Source organism: Ambystoma mexicanum, chromosome 1p (assembly GCF_040938575.1).
Source record: "Ambystoma mexicanum isolate Mex_15411 chromosome 1p, UKY_AmexF1_1, whole genome shotgun sequence".
NCBI classification, from domain to species: domain Eukaryota; kingdom Metazoa; phylum Chordata; class Amphibia; order Caudata; family Ambystomatidae; genus Ambystoma; species Ambystoma mexicanum.
The window spans coordinates 1,431,178,248-1,431,201,994 of record NC_090921.1 but is presented as its reverse complement, the minus strand read 5'-3'; the positions used below and the strand labels follow the sequence as shown (position 1 = coordinate 1,431,201,994).

The 23,747-nt window shown below is 45.2% G+C and overlaps 1 protein-coding gene across 1 annotated transcript; it reads left to right on the top strand.

The window, feature by feature from the left end:
• The first annotated feature begins 1,938 nt into the window (after window positions 1-1,938).
• LOC138559677 (uncharacterized protein DDB_G0280579-like) lies at window positions 1,939-23,474 on the top strand. Its single transcript, XM_069642738.1, has 2 exons — window positions 1,939-2,374; window positions 23,083-23,474. The coding sequence occupies exons 1-2, from the start codon at window positions 1,939-1,941 to the stop codon at window positions 23,472-23,474; spliced, it is 828 nt and encodes a 275-aa protein (XP_069498839.1).
• The last annotated feature ends 273 nt before the right edge of the window (window positions 23,475-23,747 follow it).

The following is a 23,747-nucleotide window of genomic DNA, read 5'->3' as shown; positions in this document are numbered from 1 at the left end:
CTGCTGCTGCCTTTGAGCCCGGGACTCATGGAACAATGTTTAAAAGTTGGTAAGGCAGGCGCTCTGTTACCAGTCATTAGCTTCTGCTCCAAACGCATGTTTTCATGACTCCATCAATCTTCAGGGAGGCTGAGTTTCTTTGCTTTTTCAGACGTGTCTCCATTTCTTTTTCAGGTGTGGCAAGTTAATTGACTCTGAGGATTCTGGTACTTGTATTTTTCGCACTTGATTTTACTGGCAGGTGACTGGAAACAACTCCCTCCATAGCACAAATCTACCCCTTGATGGGGGGAGGGGGAAAGCCATGGTTGTGGCTCTCCATTGTAAGGCATGATGGCCCTGCTGCTGCTGCCTTTGAGCCCGGGACTCCTGGAACAATGTTTAAAAGTTGGTAAGGCAGGTGCTCTGTTACCAGTCCTTAGCTTCTCCTCCAAACGCACGTTTTCATGACTCCATCAATCTTCAGGGAGGCTGAGTTTCTTTGCTTTTTCAGACGTGTCTCCATTTCTTTTTCAGGTGTGGCAAGTTAATTGACTCTGAGGATTCTGGTACTTGTAATTTTCGCACTTGATTTTACTGGCAGGTGACTGGAAACAACTCCAACTAAAGCACAATTCTACCCCTTGGTCGGGGGGGAGAAAGCCGTGGTTGTGGCTCTCCATTGTAAGGCATGATGGCCCTGCTGCTGCTGCCTTTGAGCCCGGGACTCCTGGAACAATGTTTAAAAGTTGGTAAGGCAGGCGCTCTGTTACCAGTCATTAGCTTCTCCTCCAAATGCACGTTTACATGACTCCATCAATCTTCAGCGAGGCTGAGTTTCTTTGCTGTTTCAGGCATGTCTGCATTTCTTTTTCAGGTGTGGCAAGTTAATTGACTCTGAGGATTCTGGTACTTGTATTTTTCGCACTTGATTTTACTGGCAGGTGACTGGAAACAACTCCCGCCATAGCACAAATCTACCCCTTGTTGGGGGTAGGGGGAAAGCCATGGTTGTGGCTCTCCATTGTAAGGCATGATGGCCCTGCTGCTGTTGCCTTTGAGCCCGAGACTCCTGGAACAATGTTTAAAAGTTGGTAAGGCAGGCGCTCGGTTACCAGTCATTAGCTTCTCCAAACGCACGTTTTCATGACTCCATCAATCTTCAGGGAGGCGAGTTTCTTTGCTGTTTCTGTCATGAACCGCAGAGCATGCCCCTTTTGGACTTCCTGGTCCTAGCCTATTCTATTTATAGACCGCGCGCATCTCAATGCTATCGCAAGTGGCTACCAGACATGTGCACCTAGTTCGCAGCTTTGTTTCCTTGTCCTCATTCCCTTCCTTTTCTAGCCCTTTCCTTTTTCCTGTTTCCTGGATTCCCGTGCAAGTCGGTCTATACAAGACTCCTGGATTCCTGGATTCTACGATCCCGGAAGTGAACGCAACCTGGAGTTGAGGAGACTCGAGCAGCCCTAGTAAAAGCCAGGTCCATCCTCAAGAAAACAGCGACCAAGGACCCCAACAAGGAACGGATCCAGGTGAGAAGGGGGGAACTCCTTGACAGTTTGAGACGCCACCCAACCCATCTAGATAACGTCATGGAAGCCGCCGTTCAGGACTTGATGCGGCGTATGCAGGAACTATCTACCGAAGTCCAAAACTTAAAGGCGGAAAACGCCACACTTAAACAGTTGGTCCTATCCAGGGATTCTGCCACTAAAGAAGGGGTCCTCTTGGGCGGCATTGTCGATAAATACGGCGGTTCTACAAAAACCCTTAGCGGATTTTTGGATTCATGCCTAGTCCATTTTCTGTTCAAGCCCTATTACTTTTCTACTCGCCAAGGTAGGATTCATTATATCCCACCTATCTGGCAACTCCTTGACTTGGGCTACTCCCTTCGTTAACACTGGGGATGCGCTCCTGGATGACTATGATGGCTTCATACAGGCATTAAGGAACATGGTTGACCGTCCTGAACAGGTCTATACTGCACAGGAACGCTTGTTAGACTTTCAACAGGGTACCCAGGATATGCTCACTTATGTGACGCGATTTAAACAATTAGCCAAGGAAGCCGATTGGTCCTCTGAGGCAAGCTCCACCATGTTTAGGAGAGGATTGAATGATGAGATAAAGGATGATTTGGCCAGAGTAGCTCAACCAAACTCATTCCATGCACTAATGGACCTTGCTATGCAGATTGACTTCCGCATACAGGAAAGGAAGGCTGAAAAGAAGAAGTCTAAGGGGAATCCAACCAAGATGTCCTTTGAGAGCACAGTCAAGACAGATAATAACCCAAGTTCAGCCTCTGAATCAGAACCCATGCAGATCGGAGCATTTCGTGGACTCATATCCCCGCAAGAAAGGATGAGAAGGATCCATACAGGCTTGTGTATGTATTGTGCTTCGGACAAACATTTGGTTAGGGATTGTCCGCTAGCGCCTCCTCAGCGTTCGGGAAATGCCAGCTCCCGATCCTAGATGGAGCAGAGCTTCGGGAGAGAGATGTTTGCTCCACGTCAATTCCATCCTTGAACTCTCCTGGACAAAACAAACTGATCATTCTCCAGGCATTTCTATCACCCTCCAAGAGCAAGACCTATCCCATTTTGGCCTTGGTAGACCATGGAGCTATGGAGATCTTCATCGATCAAGACTGGGTTGCGGCCCACTAGATTCCTTATGAAACACGAGGTACCATGCAACCGGTGGAGGACATTGATGGAAGACCTCTCAGTTCAGGACCCATAAGCCTGCAGACCAAAGAAATTCAGCTCTCAATAAATCACCATCAAGAGCTGATTAGGTTTGATATCATTAAATCGGCCCCTTACCCCATGGTATTGGGTATGCCCTGGTTACTAAAACATAACCCTTACATAAACTGGACAGCGGGATCATTGTTCCTAGGCTCGGAATTTTGTATGTCACACTGCCTGTTCCTGGAACCCGCGTCAACATCCCAAAAGGAATCGCCTAGAGACCAACAGACACCGCTCATGGTGTTTAATGTCATAGAAGTTCCTGAGGCCTATCAAGGATACGCTGATGTGTTTTCGACTGCCATTGTCCAGGCCTTACCCCCACACAGACCTGAAGTCTGCGCAATAGATACAGAACCCTCAGCAGTGATTCTCTTCGGCAGAATGTTCATCCTTTCTGTACCTGAGAAAAAGGCTCTGAGAGATTACCTGGATACTAATCTCGAAAATGGCACCATAAGGCCTTCAAAATCTCCAGCTGCTGCTTTGTTATTTTTTGTTCCCAAGAAGGACACCAAAGAGCTCAGACCCTGTCTCGATTAACGCGGCCTAAATCAGTGTACTCTCAAAGACCGGTACCCTCTACCCTTGATACCAGACATCCTGGAAGCCGTGAGAGGTGCGTTAATATTCACCAAGTTGGACCTCCGCGGTGCCTATCATCTGATTCGTATCCGAGAAGGTGATGAATGGAAAACCGCCTTCAGAACACCCTTTGGCCACTATGAATATCTAGTCATGCCATTTGGATTAGCTAATGCCCCGGCAATATTTGAACGTTTCATGGATAGGGTGATCTCGGACATGTTGTTTCTTTTCGTCATTGTCTATCTGGATGACATATTGATCTTCCCCAAGGACCCTCTAAAGCACGAAGAGCACGTGAAGGCTGTATTACAGAGACTCCGAGAACATAAACTCTTAGCCAAACCCGAAAAATGCCTGTTTCACGTCACCTCTGTTCACTACCTAGGATTTATCCTCTGTCCAGAGGGAATCAGTATGGATTCTTCAAAGGTAAAGGCCATCCTGGCCTGGCCTACTCCCTCCTCCGTGATACAGGTACAATCCTTCCTAGGGCTTGCTAACTTCTATCAAAAGTTTATCTCCACCTTTTCTGAGATAGTACAACCGATCGTAGCCCTCCTGAAGGACACTCCCTTCAACTGGTCTACATCACAAGAAATGGCTTTCCAACGTTTGAAGACAGCCTTTACACAAGCGCCAGTCTTGGCCCAAACCGACACAAGCAGGACCTTTCTAGTGGAAACGGATCTCTCTAATTACGCAATAGGAGCAGTCTTGAAACAAGAGCTAGAAGATAAGCTAGAACACCCCATTGCTTATCTTTCACGAACACTGACTCCCAGTGAAACGCACTACTCCGTCCTGGAAAAGGAACTGTTGACCATCCGTCAAGCCTTCGCTGAGTGGCGACACCTACTTCTGGGAGCGAAATATCCAGTCCAGGTCTGTACAGACCATCGAAATCTCCAGATTCTACAATCAATGGAGTGTAGGAATAGTCGTCAGGCACGCTGGGCCTATTTCTTCGCCCAGTACCAGTTCCATATCACTCATGTTCCTGGATCACAAACTGTAATCGCTGACGCCTTATCTCGACGTCCTGACTACGAACCCATTGAAGACAAGGCATATCCTAAGATGTTTTCCCACACAATCTTTGTAGCTCAAGCAGTTAACTTCCTGGATGAAATTCGAGCTCAGACTCAATCCTCTGATTTGTGGAAGGATACGTCAAAAGAATTCTATGGAATCTAAGGACTAAGGATGGGTATTTTTTCAAAGACAATGCATTGGTCATTCCACACAGAAGTTACAGCAAAGATTGATAAACCTCTGTCATGACACTCTCCACTTGGGACATCGCGGCATCACCAATACCCTCCGTCTTATACAAAGACAGTTTTGGTGGCCTAAAATGAAGTTTGATGTACGGCGATACATCCAAGCCTGTGTCGTCTGTAACCAAAATAAACATGATAACAAGATACCTGCGGGTCTTCTAATACAACCTACATTGCCAACAAGACCTTGACAGATTATCGCTACAGACTTCATCGTGGAATTACCACCTTCCAGAGGATACACTACCATCATGGTTACCATTGACTTGTTCACTCATATGGCTCATTTTACGCCCCTGCTTAAATTACCCTCCTCCTCTGAACTGGCAGGAATCTTCTTGGAACACATATTCCGTTTACATGGACTCCCTTCCAAAATCATATCCGATCGAGGACCTCAATACATCTCATAATTCTGGAAACATCTCTGTCAAATTCTAGGAATTCAATGTGTCCTCTCTTCGGGATATCACCCTCAAACCAACGGAGCCACAGAACGTGTCAATCAGACCCTGGAACAATATCTTCGATGTTTCGCCACCAAGGTTCAGGACGACTGGTCTCTCCTGATACCCGTAGCTGAATTCGCATATAACAACTCTGACCATTCAGCACTTAAGACCAGCCCCTTTTATTGTAGTCATGGCTTCCATCCCTCTATCTTGCCTTCAGTTCTCCCTCACTCTACACCGGTGCCTACTGTGGACTCCTGGATTGAAACACTCGTCAACATACACCAGGAGGCCAAGGACTACTTAGAGAAGGCCAGAACACAGACCAAGAGGTATGCAGACTCCAAGAGAAGACCAGGACCTTGCTATGCAATTGGTGATCAAGTCTGGTTGTCCTCAAAATTACTACCCCGACATCTACGGCCAAACAAATTGGCCCCCCGTTACTATGGTCCATTTCCCATCACAGAACTCATAAATCCTGTCTCATACCAGATTAAACAACCAGACTCTTGGGAAAATAATTCATCCAGTTTTTCATACATCTCTATTGAAACCCTACATTCCTTCCTCCCGGAAACCCTGCAGACCCCCTCCAGTAATGGTTGATAATCAATTGGAATATGAGGTATCTCAGATCTGTGATTCCAGGTACAGACGGGGACAGCTTCAATACCTGTTAGAATGGAAAGGATATCCTCCTAGTGAAAGGACCTGGCAGCCTATATCAAATATCAAGGCTCCACGACTACTAGGAGATTTTACCTCATACACCCGGGCAAACCTGGAGGAAGGGGTCTTCGGAGGAGGCATGCTGTCATGAACCGCAGAGCACGCCCCTTTTTGACTTCCTGGTCCCTGTCTCAACGGGGCTTGCACTCCATAGTACTCCCAACATGGCCGTCCAGCGTAAACACCTCTTTCGGCTCCATGCGCTGGACATAGCCTATTCTATTTATAGACCACGCCTTCCGCGGCTCCGCACGTCTCAATGCTATCACAAGTGGCTACCAGACGTGTGCACCTAGTTCACAGCTTTGTTTCCTTGTCCTCGTTCCCTTCCTTTTCTAGCCCTTTCCTTTTTCCTGTTTCCTGGATTCCTGTGCAAGTCGGTCTATACAAGACTCCTGGATTCCTGGATTCTACGATCCCGGAAGTGAATGCAACCTGGAGTCGGAGGAGACTTGAGCAGCCCTAGTAAAAGCCAGGTCCATCCGCAAGAAGACAGCGACCAAGGACCCCAACAAGGAACGGATCCAGGTGAGAAGGGGGGAACTCCTTGACAGTTTCAGGCGTGTCTGCATTTCTTTTTCAGGTGTGGTAAGATAACTGACTCTGAGGATTCTGGTACTTGTATTTTTGGCACTTGATTTTACTGGCAGGTGACTGGAAACAACTCCCTCCATAGCACAATTCTACCCCTTGATGGCGGGTGGGGGAAAGCCATGGTCGTGGCTCTCTGTTGTAAGGCATGATGGCCCTGCTGCTGCTGCCTTTGAGCCCGGGACTCCAGGAACAATGTTTAAAAGATGGTAAGGCAGGTGCTCTGTTACCAGTCATTAGCTTCTCCAAAAGCACATTTCCATGACTACATCTATCTACAGGGAGGTTGAGTTTCTATGCTGTTTCAGGCGTGTCTGCATTTCTTTTTCAGATTGACTCTGAGGATTCTGGTACTTGTATTTTTCGCACTTGTTTTTACTGGCAGGTGACAGGAAACAACTCCCTCCATAGCACAAATTTACCCCTTGTTGGGGGGGAGGGGGAAAGCCATGGTTGTGGATCTCCATTGTAAGGCATGATGGCCCTGCTGCTGCTGCCTTTGAGCCCGGGACTCCTGGAACAATGTTTAAAAGTTGGTAAGGCGGGCGCTCTGTTACCAGTCATTAGCTTCCCCAAAAGCACATTTCCATGACTACATCAATCTTCAGGGAGGCTGAGTTTCTTTGCTGTTTCAGGCGTGTCTGCATTTCTTTTTCAGGTGTGGCAAGTTAATTGACTCTAAGGATTCTGTTACTTGTATTTTTTGTACTTGATTTTACTGGCAGGTGACTGGAAACAACTCCCTCCATGGCAAAAATCTACCCCTTGTTGAGGGGGAGGGGGAAAGACATGGTCGTGGCTCTCCGTTGTAAGGCATGATGGCCCTGCTGCTGCTGCCTTTGAGCCCGGGACTCCTGGAACAATGTTTAAAAGTTGGTAAGGCAGGCTCTCTGTTACCAGTCATTAGCGTCTCCTCCAAACGCACGTTTCCATGACTCCATCAATCTTCAGGGGAGGCTGAGTTTCTTTGCTGTTTCAGGCGTATCTGCATTTCTTTTTCAGGTGTGGCAAGTTAATTGACTTTGAGGATTCTGGTACTTGTATTTTTTGCACTTGATTTTACTGGCAGGTGACTGGAAACAACTCCCTCCATAGCACAATTCTACCCCTTGATGGCGGGAGGGGGAAAGCCATGGTTGTGGCTCTCCGTTTTAAGGCATGATGGCCCTGCTGCTGCTGCCTTTGAGGCCAGGACTCCTGGAACAATGTTTAAAAGTTGGTAAGGCAGGCTCTCTGTTACCAGTCATTAGATTCTCCTCCAAACGCACGTTTTCTTGACTGCATCAATCTTCAGGGAGGCTGAGTTTCTTTGCTTTTTCAGGCGTGTCTGCATTTATTTTTCAGGTGTGGCAAGTTAATTGACTCCGAGGATTCTGGTACTTGTATTTTTCGCACTTGATTTTACTGGTAGGTGACTGGAAACAACTCCCTCCATAGCACAAATCTACTCCTTGATGGGGAGGGGGATAGCCATGGTTGTGGCTCTCCATTTTAAGGCATGATGGCCCTGCGGCTGTTTGTTATGTTGTTTGTAGTATAGATGTTGTTGATTTTCAGGAGAGTGTTTTTTACTGCAATTGTAAAAGGAAGAAGTTAGTAATTTTGTGTGTTTATAGCACTCATGTTATTGTACACGTTCATTTTTCAGCTTTTGTGGAAGTATTCTTGTTTGATGACTCGACACAGTGTATGCGTGCATTTCATTTGAATATGTGCAGCCTTTAGGTTAGATGAACCTGCTTCGCAAATGAGTACAATTTTAAGTTCATGAAATTCCCTTGTTTTTTTGCAGCTGTGTTGCAGATAGCAGAGAGGTTTGGAAGTGATAGGTTATTATAGTAGATGGGAAAAATTTGAATACTTTCATATTATGAGTAGGAATGTGAAAAATCGGGAGCACCCGATAGGGAGATGTCACCACAGCAATCGGGTAAGTTTATTTTTCTCGTACGATCGCATTGGAAGTAGCATTCATTTAGGCGGAATACAGTAAAAAATTGGGAAATTTTTTAATGAAAAATTGAGTTTCGCGCCTAAATCTGGAGGCTTGGCACATATGTATAGATTATGTGGGAGATAGTAAGAAGTAGTGCTATTTTTCAATGACAAATCGGTAGTCTAACGCTTAAAGCGGGAGCGTTGGCATGTATGTATTGGCTATGCAGATTTAGTGGCATTACTTTTTTATATGGATTCATAAGAGTTGTACATGTACTCTGAATAAAATATGCATACCTGTACTTTGTAATCATGCATGTAGATATGCATGGAGCTGTAAGTAGAAATCCTCGAAATTTGCACAATACTTTTTGTAGTAGGTGCTTTGCAATGATATGAGACTTGTATTCAGAGTGATCAACAGTACATTTGAAGTGCAGAACTTTGATGACGGAGTTAGATGTAGAGATCTTGGATGTGATTGGTGGATGGTTGTATGACTGCTTAGCTGTGTCCAATGAGGGAATGGATTCGTGACTGATGTGGAAATGGTAGAAGGGCTGGCTAAGAATTACGTGCCGCATGGACACTGCGCTTGTCCGTGGGTAGGGGGTTCCACATACGGGGTGTCCCAGTAAATCCAGTATGGAAAGGGGACTGTAGGGATCAGCCAATCAGATGTTGCCATTGTTCATTTGCATAGAAAGAGAGTGTGTGTAGTGAAGATGGCAGAGGTGGAGACAGTCAGGGTGTTGGTGCTCGGAGATATTTTTGTCCATGGTTTACAGCACTATTCTGAATGTTGGCATGTGGCAAACAATTTCGATGTACGAGGAGTGGAGGTGGTGTGGAGTGCTGCGACGGATTGCAATGTAGAGGCAATTCTCCAAGTTTGCAGAGAGATGTGTCGGATGAACAGTTCCCCATGTGGTAGTTTTGCACTATGGTGCTTTCCATTCGGGCTATGTGAGTTCACCTACTTTGTTGGGAGATTTGGAACAGTTGGTTCAAGCAGTCATCAACATCTTTCCAACTGCTAAAGTAATTTTTTCTGGCTTACTCCCTCGAACAAAATGGGACAACAGTTCTGTTTTTTGTCCTGATCAAAGTATTGCTAGGTATGCAATCAATCACGGCATGCATGCTTTCATGTTAAGAGCTGGTATGTTTTTTCTGCAGCCATGAGAACATTGTTTCCAGTAATGTGGCTTATTTTGAAGCAGATGGTGTTTCTTTATCATTTTTGGGAAATGCCATGTTCTTTTGGAATGTAAGGCTTGCTTTGGAGAAGGTTATGTAATGATTGTAGGAGTAAACTAAGAAGAAAAAAACATTACAAAAAAACAGGTGTCTGTCAGGCATCCGCAAAAATAAAACAAAAAAAATGGCTCTTTTCAGAGCCCACCTTAAATGGTAAAAGGGGAACACTATTTAAATGTATAGTCGTCACGCTCAGGTCCTCAACATGTCCGCGGACATGGCGGTAGTCTGCAGGCAGCGCATACTACATACAGGGATTCTGGGGTGAAGAGGCATGCAAATGAGAATGAGCGGAGCTAGGGATTGGTCAGTAAAGTTCAGTGGGTGTGTTGTGAACGGAGAGATTTAGTGAGAACGTCTTTTCCCTGAGAGGAGAACAGACAGCTATGGCTGTGTGTGCTCGAAAAAAGATTATCTGGATTTTGGGAGACTCATGGATACATTGGTTGAAGGTGCAATCAGAACGTTGTGGTATATCTGCAGATCTTGGATTCCCTCATGTGGAAGTGCACTGGCATGGAGTGCGTGGAATGAAGTGGATGGACTTGGTAGCTCTCTCTGCTACTTTAGAGACAGAGCGTCATCCTGATATAATTATCATTCATTGTGGAGGAAACAGTTTAGGGCATGTGTCTGGAATTTCTTTGCAATTTGCAATGAAGGAAGGACTTGAGAAGGTCATGGACATGTTTCCAAATTGCCACGTAATTTTTTCACGTATTGCACAAAGACAAACGTGTCTACGTTCTTCTTTATATGGTCCACAAATGGAGAAAGCGAGGCGCAATGTCAATAAGGCTGTTTGTGCCTTTCTAAGAGATGGTGGCATGTCCTCTTTCCACAATGAAAATATTATGTTTCGTAGCACATTCATTTTTCGCAGAGTCCATCTTACATTTGCTGGCAATCAGATTTTTCTTCGCAATGTACAAAATGCATTGCAACCTTTTTTGCCATTATAGTCACCTATTTTGCATTACATGTTGAGGAATCTAAGTTTTTCAAACACACACAACACCACCAAAAGGCTCTTTTCAGAGCCACCACTTACTCCCAGAGAAAAGTGCATTGGTTTTGCTACGGTTGCACCCCAAAATTTTGCCTGTCCTAGGACTGTCCGCGGACTTTTTAAAAAAATGCACGGAGGCCTACACCGTTTACTTGATAGTTACTTTTTTAAACTAAGAAAGGCAGCTCTTAAAAGAGCCTTTTTTTAAAATGTTTGTTGCTTTATATTTTTTTGAATTTTTTACACAAGACACACTAGGAGAGGAGGGGAAAGGAGGGTAAGGAAGGGACACCAACCACGGGGATGAGAAAGGGTGGGTGTAGGGAGAAAGATGTAGGGTGGGCCTTATTTAGGTAGGTAGTAGTTCCTCTGGTGCTGCTTGACCGTACTTTCAAAAGCACTTCGAAGACTCTCCCCCCTGCAGAGTACTGCATTGCAGTACATACACAATATTGTGACCTTCGAAAGGTAAGGGTCAACAGCATCGTGAATGGCCTGTGAGGCAGCTGGAGGGATGCGCTCTCCCACTGGAGTGTCTCTTGTGGAGAGAGGATCGGACGCGGAGGATGCTGTGGAGGAACTCAATCTACTACGTTCTTTACATGATACCACTTTGCGAATGTCCGCACCATGGAACGAAGTTAGGTGTCGCTTCATGGTTGTCGTACCAAAGCTGTACGCACCAGGTCTCCCACAACTCAGCACCAAATTGCACTTTTTTCAGGTGACCAGGTTCGCACGTGCTTTTGGTAGGTTACCAAAAATGGTAAACAACTGCCACACCCACGACTCCCGGCGAGTGGTGATAGTAGGGACTTCCCCCACCTCATTCTCTTCATCCTCTTCTTCCTCGCTCTGTACATCCTCACACATATTTCTCTCTGCAGGCCTTTGGGGAGGTGGTGGCGGTGGAGGGTTTGGGGGTGGTGCTGAGGCTGATGTAACAACAGCAGCCATGGATGCCATTAGGGTTGGTGAGATAATCTCCACTAGAGCACTAAAGGCAGCAAAACTCAATCTACAATTGCCAGAAGCACAATGAAGATGAGCTCGGGGGTGTGGCCTTTTATAGGAGTGGAGGGGTGTGCCTCGCAAACATATCGATCACTCAAAAGCGTTGAAAAAATTCCAAACATTATGTGGAAAGCTAGGGCTATTGTATGGGACATGTGAAATGGTGATTTTGTATTGTAAAATAAATTGGCTTGTTTGCATACATTCTTTTGAAATGTTGCGGAAGCAGACAAAGTGCTCAAATTAGGGCACATGCTCAGCGTGGGTGCGGTCACATGATGACGTCGTGAACACATCCGCGAAGGAAATGGGTGCCCGCAGGACAGCAAATGCCAGGAACAGTTGTGCGCATGCGCGCGGGATTTCTACGGACAGTGTTCGGGTCCTGAAACTAATTAAAAGTGCGACACAAGTGAGAAGGACAGTTACGGACAGGCGTGATGTTCGCAGGACTTACGGGTGTGTTGCGCATGTGCCTAGATGTTCTCCTCACTGTACAGCCAGGTATAGTGTCCTTAGGACACCTCCATTTTGTTTGACTATGGACATGCCGGACACCGCGCCTGTTTTACGGACAGTTCCATCTTCGCTGCGGACGGTACAGACAGGTATAGTGTCTTTAGGCCACTCCTCTTTTGTTCATTTACGGACATCCCGGCCACCTGGTGTGTTCTAAGAACAGTTCCATCTTGGTTGTAAATGGTACGGGTAGGTGTATTGCCCTTAGGACATTCATATGTTATTAATTACGGACAGGCAGAACAGGCGCTCTGTCTGCGGATATTTTAACTCTTTTTAAAATAAAAAAAATTGCTGCACACAATTCCATTAAAAGTAACATAACTTTTTTTATTAAACACATATACAACAATTAAGAGAGAGAGGGGGAAACAGACACTGAAACAAATATAGGGGAATTAGGGGTTTCTACAGGCTCGTTGTGAGGGGATGAAGGGATGGAAGTTTCGTCGAAACGTTTATGTTGTTCTTCAGGGTTTGGGGATAGTTCACTGGGAAATGGAGAAGGGGGACAGTGGTATCTTATTTTTCCTTTGACGTGGTCCTCCACCAATTGCCTTAACCCGTTAAAATTCTCTTTTAGCATGTCCACTTTGCCTTCTATGCGTTTCAAGGTGTCTTGTACTGTGTCTTTTGGTGGACTTTATTCATTTTTTACCTGGTCTGTTAAGAATATATATATATATATATGTTAAGTATCCATAAAGTACTGACTATTAATTTGCTTATGCAGAGAAGTGTGTACCATTATTATCACTATCTTCCGACATTTCGCCATGCGGAAAATTCTCCTCCAGCCAGTCCAAAGTACTGCACATTTCTGTGTGAAAACAACAGAAATACATTAATTGTTCTGCTCCTCATACAAAAAGTGTACCAACATACACAAAAAATGAACTTCACTTACTAGTTCCTTGTAATTTGTATTAGTTTGGTTGTGTTCGTCTACTATCGCTCGTAGCTGTATAGTTTCTGTGAGGTAATTACGTTGGAGGCATATCTTTTTTTGGTATGGTATAATCCATTTCATTACACATGGTATTTATATGGATGGGTTATGTGTGAGACGTGTAGGTTCCAATGGTTATTTATTACTACTTATAATGTGTTTATGTGCTGCTTTTCAACCTTGTGCAGTTTTTATATGGCATGATAGAACAATTTCAAATACCCCCTGACTGTTTGGGTAGTGTTGCTCTCGTCCGCGCCCGTCCGCGGACAGACGCTCAGTCCATGGCCTGCAAATACAATTAGCGAAGGAGGTTCAGGATGCTCTATGTTACATGTACACAAAGTAAGGGAATCCTAGTAATTATCTCCCAATTTCACATGATGAATGTGTATATTCAGCAAAATAACTTTGTTAAAGGGATGCTATGATTAAGTTGCTCTACTAAAAAGCTATGAAATTCAGTAAAAAAACGTTGTTAACGGGACGTTATGGTTAAGTTGCCCTACTAAAAACCTGTGAAATTCAGTAAAAAAAACGTTGTGAACGGGACGTTATGGCTAAGTTGCCCTACTAAAAACCTATGAAATTTAGTAAAAAAAACGTTGTTAACGGGACGTTATGTTTCCAAGTAAACCTGAAAAACCCTTGAAATTTGCCAGTTATGGTAAACTAAGCAACCATAACTCACGCCACCACTGTGTACTGCTAACACTAACATCCAGGACATCAAAGATGACATCAGAAATGTCATTGATGACATCACTGATGACATCACGTGTACATTTACTTTGAATGAAAACTCTGTAGAAGGTATTCTTATAATAATGTTGACCAAAAAGTGTCAAGGATCATTGGAATAAATATCAAGTGCTAATTAGTGCATTAAGCAATGTGTTGATATACGTAACATTCTATTATGAAGTTATATGTAGTATACTAAGGTACTCATGTAGAAATATAGGCATTGTGTGCAGCATACATAAAGAAGGTGCAATATTCATAAGCTTGCCATGTTGAACAGTGCATTGTTAACTGTTTTCTTATTAGAGTTTTGGCTACTGTGAAACATGTGATAAGTAGGTAATGAAAACCACTTACTACATAATGGCATTATTATAGACACAACACAAAGCGACATCATCACATACAAATATGAGTATATACACACAAATTGAAGTAAGGAAAAACAGCGGTAGTAGCAGTAAGTGTTCATAACCTAACTGATAATCTTTATGCAGAGAAATGATTGGTCTGTTTCAAAGGTGATACTTACCCTATGCATATGTATCACATGATTTGACTGGACCTTAAGGGAATTACTGTAAGAACATACTTGAAGGATAAGTCTACAAATATAGTACCTTGTATATTTTTAATTCCTGACTGTTACTGAAGAAAACCATGTGGCCTAGATATGTTAGTAAAGGAAAAAAAGGGGGAGCCAGACATGTGATGTCATCAATGACATTTCTGATGTCATCTTTGATGTCATGGGTGTCAGTGTTAGCAGTGAAAAGTGGTGGCGCGAGTTATGGTTGCTTAGCTTACCATAACTGGTGAATTTCAAGGGTTTTTCGGTTTTACTTGGAACCATAACCTCCCATTAACGTTTTTTTTACTGAATTTCACAGGTTTTTAGTAGGGCATCTTAGCCATAACGTCCCGTTAACAAAGTTATTTTTACTGAATTTCACAGGTTTTTAGTAGGGCAACTTAACCATAATGTCCCGTTAACAATGTTTTTTTACTGGATATATATATATTTATATGTATATATATATGTACAACTGTAACTAATTGTATTTCATAAATTGTGTAGTAATTATAGTTCCTTTTTTTACAGACTGAAAAGTGCAAATTATGACATAATCATTTTGCATATATCACTGTGGCCATGGCTAGTGTCTCTACCTCCGTGCATCTACCGTATCCCACCTTCTCTACATCCACCCAACGTCCCCCCACCCTCTCTACCCAGCAACCCACCATACTCCCTCCCTCTTTATTCTCTCCCATTTTACCTAAATCTGACTACTCCCACCATCTTATTCAGCTTACATCTTTTGTGCCACCATCATATCCCCACCATGTCCTTCCTCATCCATACCCTCTACCCACACCTTTTCTACCTTTACACAGCCTTCCCCCGTGACCAGTACCCACCCACTATACTGCTACAGAATGTATTCATGTTTCTGCACTGTTCTTCCATGTTCCTCTACACAGAAGTCTTGCAAATGTGGCAATCTGCTCCATGTCGCTACTCTTAACTCTCGCTCAGCTGTCAAATACTCCTTGGACATTTGCTGTCTCCTCAAAGAGCTTGATTTGGATGTACTCGGTCTCACTGAGACTTGGTTCACGGACTGCTCTGTCACAGATTTTGACACTCTACTTCCTGTTGGCTACAAGATCCTCACTGAGCCCAGACCCAACTGTCCTGGAGGGGAAGTAGCCCTGATCTTCCCGTAGTGGATACCTTCTTCTGCCATTCCTGGGCAGGCCTACTCCTCCTTCGAATGCCTGGTCTGCAGGCTCTCTATCTCTCCTAGGCGCTCTCTCAGTGTGGGCACTATCTACAGGCCTCCAGGCCAGGTCACACTCTTCCTCTCCAAGTGGGCTGACCTCACCTCCTCCCTCCTTGCCGCTACCTCTCAACATCTCATCGGAGACCTCAACATCCACTTGGATGCTTTTAGCCCCTCCTCTGGTTTCTTTTTCAACCTCTGCAACTCTCTTTCTCTATTCTTCCCTCTGGCCTGACTCTCTCTCCAGGGCACACGTTGGATGATGTGATCTTGTCAGACCTCCCCCCTCTCTCTTGGACTGACCCCTTTCTTCTCTCCTCTCACCTGTCGCTCTCTGCCCCTCAGGCTAAGCTGAGCCAGCACTGCCACCCACCTTCTCGGTCATCTGGCCCATGAATTTTGTGTCAGTGGAGGCTTTTGCCTCTACTTTCTCTCCTCCTCCTACACCTTTGGCAGACTCACACTCTGACCTAGCCCTCTCCCACCTTCATCTCCCAATCTCTAACACTCTGGATGTCCTTACCCCTGTCATGAGGATCCGTTTGAAGCCTGCATCCAAGTGTAACTCTTGGTATGATTATGACCTCGCCACCCTTAAGCACAAGTGTAGGGTGGATGAGAGGAAGTGGAGGGCATCAGGCACATCCTCTGACAAACTGGCCTGCTGCCTACTCCAAAGGAAATACAGACTCTCTGTTCTTTATAAGAAGAGAGTATGCATTCAACCACACATCTCAGTGGCTCTAACAACTCAGCCAAACTTTTCAAAATCTGCAAGGAGCTGGCCAATCCTGCTGCAGTCCCCACCTCTCCTGTTCCCTCTTAGGCCCTCTGCAAGGCTCTGACATCTCATTTCATCACTAAACCTCAGGACATCCTGTCCACTCTCTCCTCTTCATCTACCACCTCTCCCTCTACTATTCCAGGCCCCTCTCCGGCCGATCTCCTCTTCCTTTCTCCTCCTTTTCCATGTTCACTCCTGACGAGGTTTCTAGACAAGTTCGATCTATGAAAGTCTCATCGAAGCAGGTGCTCCCCTGCTCCTCCAGAACCATGAAGGACCACATCTACACCTTTGCTCTAGCCTCGGCTGATTTCTGCAATCACTCTTTTGCCACTGGAACCGTCCTCTCACCCCTTAAGCCCTCCATTGTGCTCCCCCTCCTTAAGAAGCCCTCTGCTGATCTTTCCTCTCCGGCAAACTATCGCCTGATCTCCATCACTCGTTTCCTGGGCTAAATCCTGCAAAAGCTGGCCATCTCCCAGCTTAATCTACATACTGCATCTGTTGGTTGCCTCCATGACCACCAGTCTGGCTTCCGAGCAGCCTGAAGCGCAGAAACTGCTCTCCTGAAAACCTGCGAAGAGTGGCTCTCTAATCTAGACTCTAACCTTCCTTGTGTCATCATTCTCCTTTATCTATCCTCTGCTTTTGACACAGTCAACCACGCCATCCTGCTCAATCGTGTCTGTGACAACCTGGACATCTCTGGTCAGGCCCTAGTCTGCTTGACCTCCTTTCTCTCTGATCGACCCTCCCATTTCCAATTTGGGTCTTTCCCTTCTTCTATCTCTCTCTCTGCACGTGGTGCTTCCCACGGGTCAAAACTGAGTCATAGAAATGACCAGTGTTGTAGAGGAAATGGGAGAGAACAGGGGAGGTGAGGAGGCCATCACCTCCCCTGGTGAAGAGCCGGGAGAGGTTTAACCTCTCTCCCAGCTCTTCAACCATTACCTGGCACCTCTGGCCCATAGCATGTCTGCCTTTTGTTCTAGCTTTCAGTGTTATGCAGATGACACCCCGCTCTCCTTCAGGCTCCCCTCAGCCTCCTCTGCTCCTTCTATCATACCTGTCTGTCTGTCCGCAATTCAGGAATGGTGTGCTTCCAACGATCTCTGCCTTAATGCCAGTAAGACTGATATCCTCCTCATTGGGACACCTGCTTCTGCCTTACCTCTCTCACTCTGGCCGGCAACACTTAGCCCCCTACCTGCACTTTCCTGTGAGGCTAAGAACCTTGGTGTCATCTTCAACTCCACCCCCGCCTTCTCTCCTCCCATCTCTGACGTCTCTAAGAAGTCACACTATCAGCTGCACCTCCCCAGAAGTATTCTTCCATTTCTCACTTTCCCCAGAGGTTCACTGTCTCCAGAGTCCTGGTCCTCTCTAGGCTGGACTACTGCAACATCCTCTTTCCAAATCTGCCTACCTCTACCCTTCACCCTCTACAACTAATCCAGAACAGGACTGCAAGACTTGTCGTTGGCCTCAAGCCCAGGGATCATATCTCTCCAGCCCTGAAACCTCACCCTAGCTCCCTGTGGCTTCAAGGATCAAGTTCAAGACCCTCTTACTTGTCAACAAGTCTTTCTGGGGCCGGTGGCCGCACTACATCCAATGTTCTCTTCCCAAGCATCTTCCTTCTCGAGCCCCCCGATCATCCACCTCCAGCTCTCTGAAGGTCAGACGTTTCTCCAGGCACATAGTGGGGGGTAGATCTCTGTCCTTGGCTGGGGCCTCACGCTGGAACAGCCTCTCAGCCTCTCTCAAACTTGAGCAGGACCACCTGAGGTTCAGGAAGAAACTGAAGACCTTCCTTTTTGCATCCGCTTTATCTCTCCCTCTCTGTTGCTGATGTCCCTGTCTGCTGCGCATTCTGGTTACTTGGCCACCCACTGAACCTATGGGACCAGGCTCCTGCATGGCCAGTTGCTCTTGTACTGCCTCTGGGCCTCCAAACCACTTAGGGACTGTATCTGCAACCCTACAGTTCCCTGAATATCTGCACTTATGAGCCACCTCCCTGATAGCACTTATGAATTCCGGCACTTCTCCTCACCCCACTCCTGCACTTGCGTGATCTGAATGATTGTTTTTGTCTTCCCTTCCTTGTCTTGTCGTGCTTTGAAACACTTGTGTTCAGGCACGTAATAAATGACTTATCATATCACATCATATCAAATCATATGTAAAAATACATTTCTTTTTTAAATATAATAGCCGTGGCTACTTTACAAGTGATGTGATTGGGCGAACCGTACACATGTTTAATCATAGCAATGACTGGAGTGCGTTGCATTGGCTACGACAGAGCCAATCACTGCATGACATGCATAGTAACGGCTATCCACAGGTGCACGTGCAAACGCGGCTATATACAGGCCAATGGTACATTGTGTATTTTGGAGGATTGCATAGCCACGGCTATCTGACATTTGGGTCGAAACTGAGTCATAGAAATGACCAGTGTTGTAGAGGGAATGGGAGAGGACAGGGGAGGTGAGGAGGCCATCAGGGAACCAGGGGAGCAGGCAGAGATGTTGGGGACACTTGGTGAGGGCTGGGGAGTTCAGTAAAGCATTTATTTCCACCATTTTCCCAATCAGAAGAGGGTACGAAACAAACAACTCTTCTGAGTGTTGCTATACCTGCGGGTATACAGCCTGCAGCCAGGCGTATGTAGGGGCATTATCATATCACATTAGTTGATTGGTTGCTGTTGTACACACGGCTATGTGGATAGCCACGAGTATTAAGCCGTACATTTCTGTGTAATAGTTATATAAGTCTATGGATTTTAGACCACGCAATTTTACATGTATTTCTGAATCCATGTCCTCACCTCCACCCTTATCTCATTTGACCTTTTCAAGGTTGGCAATGTCTGTTTTTGAGTAAGTAAAACATGTACGTTTATCAGCGGCTACAAGAAAGTGCTTATAGCAGCGGGCTGGACACAAGTTGGAAACCAAATAAGGCCAACACAGTCCTTTATCTTTCTGTAGTTGATAAAAACACCAATGACAACTTTGCTTAGAAGCCTTAGAAATAGGGCAGGAAGCGCTATACAGAGCCCTTGACATCCTTATTGTTGTTCTGTTGAATGCCGACCTTGGTGGTACGTTTCTGTGCTCTCGAGGCCGTGATCACCATTTAAAGTCGGGTCCCTGACACACTGTCACTGTGAGCGCGAAGATGAAGGGATTTACAATTTGCTGAGGGAAAACGCACATTTTCATACATTTCTCTTCCTGCTGTATTAATAGCCGGCCTGACGAATTTGGCACAGCATCATGCTGACAGATTCTACTCTGACCTTCCAGAAAGCAGATAGACGGATTGCAAAAAGTTCAAAACGTGGGGGCATGACTCATTTCAGGGGCGAGGAAGTTGGCCTTTCTCTTCCACTCTCTGCAGCCTGCAACAGATGCTTGTATTTATTTATATATATATTTTTTTCCCTATTGGTGTTTTAGCAACTGGTGGCGTCATGGTCCTCCACGACAAAAAGTAAATTAGAGCCGAATAACAGAAACTGACAGCCTATACTTAATTTTCAGATACTACAAGGCCAACTATTCAAAGTAAAACACAAATATCGCTATTTCACGTTTTGGTACCGCCAGACTGGCCATCTTTCATTTTGACTTTTCCTGAGGCACTTAAGTCCATATATCTTCTATCACAGAACTGAATTGCCTTAACACCCATGCAAGTGAAATGGAGGACAATCAACGGCATACATGTTACTGAGGGCCCTCCCCTTCTGTAATGGCTTGGCAGGCAGGAGAATGATGGTTTGGGGGGTTGCCGAGAGCACTGCCCGAGGTTGGGATTCACTCCAAACCTTCCAGCCATCACCTCTTTTGTTTTGCCTATTGCCTTATAGGTCAGTCCGAGCCTGTTACCAAGCTTTCTATTTTCGTTGTCTTTCCTAAATTTCCTTTTTGAAATCATTGCAGCATAAAGTAATTAATGCGCCTGTGAATATAAGACCAAGGTTAGTACAACATCAGTTTCCTCCAGCAATTAAAGGGCCGAAGGTTTGGCCCATGTGCCGCCATTTGCACTGTATGTGTTATGTTATGGAGCAGCGTCTGTTTGCTCCATTTCTAATTATGCAAACAGCACAATTGCTGAAAAAATATGTTTTTTTTGCTTTGGGCAATGGGTTGGGCTAGATGCAGCAAGAGTGCTCTACTGGTGTGTTGATGCATGAAGATCAAAGGAAATGGCTGCTGTGCCCTGGGGAAATATGGTAGATGTTTTTGGTGCATAACCCATTGGAACGTGGCCTGACTGTATATCTATGTTGTGTATCTGGTCAATATATGGTAAGGTATGTTAGATCGTAATGACTGTGTTGGGGGGCCTGTAACATGAGTTTGTGTGGTGACCCACATCAGTGCACACATGTCAAATCTGTGCTGTGTTAAGTGGTAAGAGAGGTAACGTCAGTTTGATGTCAAAATGAACATGTTACTAGGGTGCAGTTTAGGTACCAAACATGAAAAAGGGGCATAGTATCACAGAGAACAGGCAAAGGACAAACTAATATTGGAACACAGAGCGACGTAGGGTGCACTCATGGAGCAATACTACTTTGAAGGGTGGAACAAAGTGTTGAATCGCCTGAAAACAGTGAGTTTGCTCCAAAACCAAGTCCATGGTACACATTTTAGAGTGGGTGTCACTCGGAGTATAAGGATGGAAGTCTTATATTAGCCACAGGAAAAAAACACCCCAAACTATTAAAAGACCTGCAGGACATTGCAAGCATCATAAAACATTGTGAGCATTAAGAGATAAGCTTAAGACACATATAATGTCCTCTATGTCCCAAATAAGTCACCCTGAGGAAACATAAAGGCATCCCCGACAGATGCAGACACAGTGACAGGGCTAAGGGCCCTCTTCCCTCTTGATCGATCCCAAATAAATCTGTTGTTGATGCATCGTATTGATATGAAGATTGCAGCTGAGCTTTAGGAGCAGTCACGATGGACCCTGAGAAACAACGCAGACAGAATCTGGGAGTGTGACAATATAAAATGGTGCCTTGATATATGTGTAGCATTGGATGCAGAGTGTGACAGATAGGGAAAACAAGTTGGGGTAAAGGCTGCTAGTAATTTGCCAACTATTCCCGCTCTATTGCCACAATGTCTATACCTCAGACGGTCCCTAGAGGGGGCAGGTAATTAAGCAGCTCCTTTAAGGTTTCCTGCTTGTTGCTATGCACATGTTTACTGGGATCAGAAGGCAAAGCTTAATTGACTTATTCTGTGTTTCCCTCCAGAATCCACGCTTCTCATTATAATTAGTTACATCCTTGTTCTGTACATTTTAGTTGGATAGAAAGCAAAATAAAATATTCATCGAACAAAAAGGGCTAAATGGGCAGGATTGATATGGAAGTAAGAAGGCCTTACCGAGTGTGGCAAAGAGTAGGAGGGCCAATATTAAGATATGCGGGCAGGGTGGCTGGTAAAGGATACAAATGTTATATATCCATAGAAAACATAAATGTTCAAATGAAAGTCTACACCCCACACTTCCTACCAGCAGTACCCTATTAAGGAATGCTACCTCAGATTGAAGACAAATCCAGAAGGCTGTTATTCTGAACATTTTCACTGTTGCCCAACCACATTTTGGTTTAAAAGACTCAGATTAAGTTGGTAAAATAGTGAACCAAAACTTTCATTGTAACTTTGTCAGGAGTTTTCAAACAAATACAAACACCTTCTGACACCTCTTTTATTTTTTTATTGTATTTATTTGTATAGTACCTTAAACCCGTGGCATCAAAGTGCAAACACAAAACAAATACAGAACAATACAACGAATAAGAGGTGGTCTGTGTGGGAAACCTGACATTATTCTCCCACCCACTCCCTCAGGATTTTCTTTCAGGTGGCCAGGGAAGGGCCATCACATTTGGATCCCGACGCTAAGAGTGGACAAGCAAGAGAAGGATCACCTTATTGGAGGGTCATGGGGGATTTTCGGGTCATGGGGAATTGGAGGAGGATACACAAGGTAGAGACATTGTATTTTCTCAATCCTGAAAACACCCTACCCTACTCTCCCTCAGCTTTTGTGGGGTATTTAAAATCTCATCTCATCTCCCCCACACCATTTTCAAGAAATACTGAGACGAGGAGGAGGCCACTAATATCAGTAAAGATTACCCATAGGAGTAACATGGGGGAAGTAAGGGAAACTTACTTTAGAGAAAATCACTGTCAGGCAGAGTCAGGCATTTGTAAGTAACCATTCACACCTGACTCCACTTGACTGTGTTCAGTTATAAAAAGGGTAGTCATTCACAGAGCAATTAGCAAGCTGGGGATTCAATCCGGACCGATGGGGCCCAGAAGCAGAGAGAAGCAGGAGCTGCAGGCAGGAGGAAGGTGGCGTATAGAGATGCCATCCCGGTGTGGAATAGGGGCTGCAGCGTGGCGAGGGAGCCATGCCTCCAGGGGGCTGGATAAGCGCAGCCTGCATTCTGAGGCCAGGTCCAGGAAAGTGCTCGTTCCCTTGGGGCCATTGCCACCCCAGGGGTCCCTGAGGGGAAGGTGGTGAGACTCTGACCTCAACCCTGTATCGCCTGGAGGAACCACCTCTCAATAAAACGCTGCCCGGTGAGTTTCACGGAGAGTTTGAGAGAAACCTTGGAGCGTGCGTTTAGATGAGAGCGTGCAGAAGAAAGGCACAGACAGGAAAAGCCGCACAGAATTGGAAAGAAAGGAAAGTGCAAAAGTTGAAAGTAAGAGCAAAGCAGAAAACAAAAAGGCTGAAAGGGCAGCAGAGAGCCAGAGTGAAGTCGAAAGCGAAAAGGCTGAAAGCACAGTGGAGAGCAAGAACAAAGCAAAAAGCATAAAGGGTGAAAGCACGGATAAAAATCAGAAAGCGGAAAAGGCTAAGAGCCTTGCTGAAAGCAGAAGAAAAGCAGAAAGTAAGAAAAGCACATTGGATCGGAAGGGAAGTAAAAGACTGGTTGGAGAGAAAAGCGAGAGAAAGTGGAAAGAAGCACAAATGTGTGAGTGGCCCATAATGAGAGAGGGGCACAAGAAAAGGTAAAGACAGGTGCCACACGCACGCTAAAGAGGAAAGCAGAAAAGAGGGTGCACGTGTGCATGGAAAGGAAAGTAGAAGAAAAGGGTGCAAGAACCGTCTGAAAGAAACAAAAAGGTATCAGGAAAAGTGAGAGCAAGACAATAAAGAGAGGGGGAAAAAGGGTCAGGGTGGTCGCACCTAGGAAAAGTCTAGAGCCTGGCATTTTCTAAAGCCTCTGATTCTACCCTATGAAAGGAGGGTATGTGGAAAAGATTGTTAATCCAGAAAAGTTTGTGT

Bases quoted from the DNA above. Each gene is read 5' to 3' on its own strand.
- LOC138559677 (XM_069642738.1), top strand. From the start codon at position 1,939: ATGGTTGACCGTCCTGAACAGGTCTATACTGCACAGGAACGCTTGTTA. The intron at 2,375-23,082 runs GTATGTATTGTG...GCGTGCGTTTAG, and splicing joins AAGGATCCATACAGGCTTGT to ATGAGAGCGTGCAGAAGAAA.